Source organism: Eurytemora carolleeae, unplaced genomic scaffold (genome assembly GCF_000591075.1).
Source record: "Eurytemora carolleeae unplaced genomic scaffold, Eaff_2.0 scaffold1691, whole genome shotgun sequence".
Lineage (NCBI taxonomy): Eukaryota > Metazoa > Arthropoda > Copepoda > Calanoida > Temoridae > Eurytemora > Eurytemora carolleeae.
The window spans coordinates 10508-17848 of record NW_019398413.1 but is presented as its reverse complement, the minus strand read 5'-3'; the positions used below and the strand labels follow the sequence as shown (position 1 = coordinate 17848).

The 7341-nt window shown below is 31.0% G+C and overlaps 1 protein-coding gene across 1 annotated transcript; it reads left to right on the top strand.

Moving 5' to 3' along the window:
• Positions 1-1243: 1243 nt before the first annotated feature.
• Positions 1244-6257, top strand: LOC111717346 (uncharacterized). The gene is made up of 6 exons (XM_023492850.1): positions 1244-1308; positions 2888-2963; positions 3601-3662; positions 4997-5064; positions 5641-5711; positions 6070-6257. Exons 1-6 carry the CDS (start codon positions 1267-1269, stop codon positions 6117-6119), a joined length of 369 nt encoding a protein of 122 aa, XP_023348618.1. The 5' UTR covers positions 1244-1266; the 3' UTR covers positions 6120-6257.
• Positions 6258-7341: the final 1084 nt, after the last annotated feature.

Below are 7341 nucleotides of genomic sequence, written 5' to 3'. Positions count from 1 at the left end.
TATTTTATAGAAAATCTAAAATTAATGTTAAAAGAAAATCAAATTATGAAATAGGCTGGTTTCATAATTGACCAATGATCATTTCACATAGACTCTATGCCTTTCACTTTACAAACGATGATTTTCCGTTATAACTATAAATCAAATGATGTTTTTTATTCATCTAATTCATTATAAAGTTTATTTAACAGCTTTAAAAAATTCGAAATTGATATGATAGTCTAGGGAACATCATACTGTATTAATGTACTCTACTGCATATAATTTGTGAACATTTACATGATTTGTACACTTTGAACTCCTTTTCAGGCTGAAAGGAACTGAAAAAATTCATACAGAGAGATTTTCTAAATTCCCCTCTAATATATATTCTATTCTCTATGTTTTTGCTAGAAATTTCGCAATCTTTGGGTCATTGTGCAAAATCTACACAACCTGATTTGATTTTTCAAATTACGGTGGTAGGCGATTATATCATTATAATGAAGACGACTTTCGATTTAAATTTAAATTTGTATTAGGCTTTTAAACAGCATGTATGCACAAAAAAATGGAAATAAAGATAAGATTCTCTTTAATTACCACAAACTTGCTATTCGAAAAAAGCTTGTTAACAATAAGAACAAAAAGATCGTCTTCATTATATTGATATTATCGCCTACCACCCCATGAATTCTGTTAGATTGAATGGTAAGCACCATCGAGTTGCTAAGTTTAAAAAATTTGAGTTTGTGTTATGCAAGACTGGCTTCGAGGAACCTTTTTCGTGGAAGGAAAACACCTATTTGTCCTTTCTCAGAAGGTTTTATTAACAGGGTTTTCTTTCCAATGTTTTTACAAATTCTTAAAAGTGGAAAAAATGTGGCAATAGTTGAATCATAATTCTGCTTTAAATTCAAATCTTTATAGTAATGACTCTCTTATCTCTCAACATACAGGGTAGCATAATATGTTCAAAAGTATCAAAAAAAATTCATTATTGAATTTTAATTTTAGTCTTATGATGATCGTGTGTCTAAACTGAATAATTGTATTCTATTAAATTTCGAATCAGAAAAAGAAAAAGATTTTAACAACATTGTATTTAGCCCCTGGCTTAAACTGATTAGGCTCATAAATATTTTACCTAGTACGTTTTATCACAGTCGTAAGTCAACAGCTGTTCAAGATAAAGAATGATACGTTAAAAAGATATAAATTTAATAAGTTATAAAATGTTGAAGCTTCTGGTTCTAGTTCTTTTGTTCTTCAAATAATGGGGATAATATGATTTGTGAGGAAACACCTGACGAAGAAAAAGATATAGATGTAAGTTTGTATAATTACGGGGTGTTCCTGCACTAAACACTAGAGACAGGGGTGTTCCAACTTCCACTAAACACGAGAGACAGGGGTGTTCCAACTTCAACTAAACACGTGAGACAAGGGTGTTCCAACTCCCACTAAACATGAGAGACACCTTTAAGAGTAATTTCAAGTGAACCTCTATTGCGTAATGTCCATTTCTACTGCAGGAAAGCAAATTGGAATTAACAGAATTAAACACTTTTAAAAAAAGATAATATTTTTAACATTTTTATCAGACAGAGGTCTGAATCTGACATTACAATCTTTGCAAGGCTTGGTTCACTTGAAAATGCGCTTAATCAGACTGTAAGCGTGTATTTTCATGTGAACCTTAACTAGCCTTATAACAAGCATATTTATTTATTCATCTATTGTGAAAATTAGTCTGAAATCATTGTATTTAATATTTTAAGAAAAGATAAGGTTTGACATATGACTCAACTAAATAATAAATACATTTAGATTGCGGAAACAAAAATAATTAATGCATAAGTATACAATTACCAAGTTCTGTGTATAAATTACAGTGTATCCCGATATAAACATTGCAATTAAAAGACGCAATTTATTAATCGTTATCGATTTTCAAAATGTATTTATGACATTATGTACAGCTTAGCCAAGAACTTCGAAGGCATCGAAAGAATTTATAAAATGTCGTCTTTTACACATTTACTGATGAAATACTGCAGGTATATAGTTTTCTAGTTGAATAATTATATGGAGCTCTTTAATACTGTTCCCGCATATTTTATTGTTATTTTTTACAATTAACGAGATTTAAGGATAATAGTAGAAAACCCATTGAAAATTGGCCAAGACGACATTTAAATTTTTGTTCTTGATTTCTCCTAAAATTCTTAATATCTCAATCATTTTTTAAAGATTCATAACATGCACATTCATTACATTTTGGAACTCACACAAATCAGAAAAAGAAATTAAGTCTTTGCACCACACTCAAATTTGCCAATCCCTATATCTATTGAGCCTGATGGTGTAAATCTTAAATATTTCAAACTTAGATTATAAGATCTAGCAGAATTAATAGTTTGAAATATCAAAGGTTTACAACATTTGGTTGAAAAGATATAGAAGTTAGAAAATCAGAGGTTTGTAGCAAAGACTCAATTTCATTTTATGAGGCTTGATGGACTAACCAGGACTAGATGCATTCGATATCTTCAAATTGAATTTAATCTCGATCTATAAATCGACAATCAGGCGCGTATACAGGATTTGGTCAGTAAATTAACAATCTTAAACATTTTTTAGTTGTGTTTTTACTTTTTCGTCTAAAGTGCATCCGCCGCCGACATAAAAGTATAGAAAGTTTCTTTGTTTGGCAAAATTGTGACCGTAAGTCACAGCTAGCGGGGAAAAGGACTGAACCATTAAATCTGCGTGGATGGACGCCCTGTTGAGATCTTTTTTGATTGAAAGATAGTCTTAATTCATATAGTTGTATAGTTGCGTATTTTCCACTGAAATCTATTCTTTTGTGATGTAAAACACAGTTTTTTAATCACCTTTTTTTAAGTGTCCTGAGGAAAAAACGCATTGCTACGTGATGAAACAAAAACTGAAGACCTCGGGAGATATTATAACCTGGAACAGTAAGTAAAAATATCATTCAATTTTTCACTTTTAAAAAATAAATTTATGAACTTTAATATATAGCTTAAACTTTTACAGTTAATGTATCTATTTTGTTTGTCTGGGTGTGTGTTTGTATCCAATCAAAGTCAAAACGGCTGAACCGATCGGGTCCATTTTTTTGTGGCAACTCAAATAAAAAGTTCCTGCAAGGAAATTTGCAGATTGTTATTTTAAAAAAGCACTAATTCAAATTAATAATTTCCTCAAAAAATGTTGGTATTGCAGCATCCATCAACCAAGACAATAATACGTAAATGAGCTGTGTTCTATATTTCATGGGTTCTCGAATTCTAACATTGAAGAAAGTGAAGTCAACGTCGATTAAGTGAGAACCAGAAAACAATGGAATATGAAGACGACATTAAAGCAACACTTAAGTGTTTTTGATGTTGTTACAAAGCAAATGGTGATAGTAAACACTAATAAATCACTGATTTTGTGAACTGGGTATGTGTACATTGCACAATTGCTGTGTCTCATGCGAATTGGACTTTTAAAGTTATAACTTGAGTCTTAAAGTCGTCTTTCTATTGCAAAGTTTTCTGGTTATCACTGTATAAAAAATGTTAAATTTAAATTTTGAATTTAATTTAGGAAGCTGCTGTACACCTAAAGATGACGCCCCTGACTGTCCACTCAACAAGCCCCCCCATATTGTAATTATTTTTATTTCGTCTTTCATATTTTTAATGTCGTTTTTCATATTTTTAATGTCGTCTTTCATATCTTTAATGTCGTTTTTCATAATTTTAACGCGCATACAATATACAAACAAATATGATTATGATTTAGCGATTTCAAATGCACATCTAATTTTGACTAAGCAGAAATATCATTTTTTCTCTTTGTACGTTTTAAAGCTTTCTTTAATAGTCTAAATTGTGGTTTAAAATGGCCCAAATGTTTTTCTAGGTTGATTTGAAAAAAGGCATTCTTACACTTTTAAAGGTTGCATAAACGATTAAAATGTTTTCTTTTAAAACCTTTCCTAAAAATGTAAACATTGAAGTGAAAAATCAGGTAAAAATTAAGACAGATTTCTCAATATATATATTCTGAGACAGCACTTTTTCAGCACTTTATACAGTGCAGTATTGTGCAGAAAACATTTACACTGTACAGAACTATTCACTGCAGTACTGTACAGATACATTTACATAACTATTCTCTGCAGAACTGTTCAGAATATATGTGCATTGTGCAACATTGTTCACTGGATACATGTAGTATATACAATATTGTGAACCATACCCCTAAAATTACCCTATTGTAATGTCGTCTCTGACAAACTGTACCTCCGTTATATCCTCCGTGACCCGTCCACTTACCAAACCAAACATTGCCAAGGATTTTGCGTAAATATAAACGATAACCTCATGGAGCTAATAAAACTTAAAGTGCATTAAAAGAACCCATTTAAACATAATTTTCAGTGAATCATTTACAAACAAACAGTGAAATTATTTAACCAGACAAATATTTATTTTCAGAAGAATTAAATTGCTTTAGACTTCAGTTCAAACAACTTTTCGCCGTGCCACAGTTTTCTAGATTGTTCCCTGGGGTCCCNACGAACTTTTTAAAAAACGATCGTTTTTAAAAACGATCGTTTCGTTTTCGACGAAACGATCGTTTTTCTGAAAAATGAAAACGTTAACATCCCTAGTTCATGAACAGCACTATTCACTACAGTACTGTACAGGATACAAGTACATCAATATTCACTAAAGTACTGTACTGGATACATGTACAGCACTTTTTACTACAGTACTGTACAGGATACATGTACAGCACTAGTCACTGTAGTATTGTACAGGATACATGTACAGTAATATTCACTGCAGTACTATAAAATATATATGTACAGCACTATTCACTGAAGTTGTGTACAGGAAACATGTACAGTACTAATCACTGCAGTACTGTACAGGATTAATGTATAGAACTATTCACTGCAGTAATGTGTACTATTCACTGTAGTTATGTACAGGATAACGAGTACTACGAGGTGTGGAGAGCAACATGTAAAAATGATAGATGTAATATCATGGATCCAAGGTACAGTACAACAGTACAACATAGACCATTTACAACAGGATTTAGAATAAACGTTTAGATTTCTATAATGTTTCTAACAAAATTTATATAATTTTCACAACTATTTTTTTGGCAATAAAATGATTCTGATGTTTTTAACCTTTCGGACAATTTAAAAAAAAATAATTTGGTATTTTTTATTTTCATATTTTTACAAATTACAATTTTTAAGCGACTAATAATTGATAGATACATGTCTTTAATGCAGATAATCATGTTTCCCAATATTCTTCTTTTCTGCCAACTCTGTCCAATTTATTTAGCTATGTTGCATTATCTGCATACCCAATCTTTCGAACTATAGCATTATAATTTCAACAATTGTAAGTGTTTTCTATAATTACATATTTTTTTTCAATCTTAATGAAGTGTTGACTTTCCCCCCCCCCCCTCGCTTAGTTTAACGGATGAGTATGGCGGAGGATCTATATCTGTATTGTTATAGTTTAACGGAAGAAGATGGCGGAGGATCTATATCTGTATTGTTATAGTTTATCGGAAGAAGATGGCGGAGGATCTATATCTGTATTGTTATAGTTTATCGGAAGAAGATGGCGGAGGATCTATATCCGTATCAGGGAAAAATAAGGGAGCAAGAACAGTGTCAGGTACAGACCATGTTGATTGACAAGAAAATCAAAGACGACTTTTCGATGTTAGTGTCAAGAAAGATTTTTAATTGATCTTACTTTTCTAAACCCAACTGTGAAGTAAGTTGCTAACTTGTATATGTGATGGAAGGGGGGGGGGCAAAGGAAGTATTGTCTATTTCAAGTTTTATTTCTACCAACTTTCAAACAGCAGCTACACATAAACATGTAAACAAAGAGAAGTTGTAAATTAATCTTTGTTTACATGTAACTTGCTAATTGAAAAACACTTGTCAGGGAAAACAGCATTATTAATAAAATTTCTGTTTACACCTTTGGTTGAAATTAAAAACCAACTTATTCTTTCTATTTTCAGGCCTAGTTGGTTTGGTGATGATTTTCGTATCTTTAGCTTTCTATATATAAAATATTTTCAAATAAAAAAATGTGTCTTATGGACATCAATTTAGGTTAATTACAGTTTTTTTTTGCTAATTCACCTTTTAGATATAAAACAGATAATGTGAGAGTTTAAAGAAATAAATTTTTTATTGCATTTTTCAATTATAATCATTAGAAATTATTTCTTGGTTGCAACTTTGCAATTAGAGATGGACATCGTTATCGTTAACGAACGAATTTTTTTTCTGAACGATCGTTAACGATAGTACAGGGTGTCCCAATAAACATGGGAATTCAGTGACGAATTCGATATCGTCTTTTTAAATAATTCTTTGATTTAGTATAGTGATACCTACTGAGAAAGCTGTAATCTGTAAGAGTTTCGTCTGCTATGTTCACATTTTGTTTGTTTATGATTTGACTGCATAAGGTTGTACTTAGTAAAACAAGAAAATTGCAGTATACAAACAGAGTAAACTTGTCCGTCTTCGCTGTTCATCTTGCGGAGACATTATAGATAGACACATCTTTACAGTCTTTTACCCTTTTCATAAAATACACTCTAGCAGACATAATAATATTATGGCTTTTAAAATTAGGTATTACAATGCTAATTCATAACAAAGACGATATCGAATTCGTCACTGAATTCCCATGTTTTTTGGGACACTCTGTATAAACATGAATGAACGATGAACAAACCAAGGGGATTGTTCAGAGAAATAAAAAAACATGTTTTTTTCTGTACGAACATAAAAAACATTGATTTTAAATCCTTCGCAATTTTTTAAAGTCAAATCTTAAGCGAACGATTTCTAAATTGTTCGCTCATGGCGCTCAAATCAATCAGAATTTTTCCAAATAGCTAAAAACAATTTACAGTTTTGAAATTTTTGTATTGAAGGCTAAATTTGCAATATAGCTGAAAAGGATCGGATTGGTAAGAATCAATGTTAACTTCTGGAAGAAAGTCAATTCGGTCTCAGAAATACTTACTTACACCTTTCTTCCCACTTGTCATTTTTCATATTCCAACATAGTTAACACCCCTCCTACACCCTCCCGCCAGTTATACAGAACAAAGATCGGGATAGGGTTAAAAAAGTAATCTTTTTGTTTTCAAACAAAGATGCAAGATTTAATATTTTTATAAACAATACGATGGTATAATTTACAGAAATTACGAGTAAATTATATTTGGATTGATAAAAGGAATTTCAAGGGGTGTCTCTCAAAATTATGTCTC

Coding starts and splice junctions, on each gene's coding strand:
- LOC111717346 (XM_023492850.1), top strand. CDS start 1,267: ATGATTTGTGAGGAAACACCTGACGAAGAAAAAGATATAGAT. Junction 2,964..3,600: donor AGATATTATAACCTGGAACA/GTAAGTAAAAAT, acceptor AATTTAATTTAG/GAAGCTGCTGTACACCTAAA. Junction 5,065..5,640: donor TGTAATATCATGGATCCAAG/GTACAGTACAAC, acceptor GTATTGTTATAG/TTTATCGGAAGAAGATGGCG.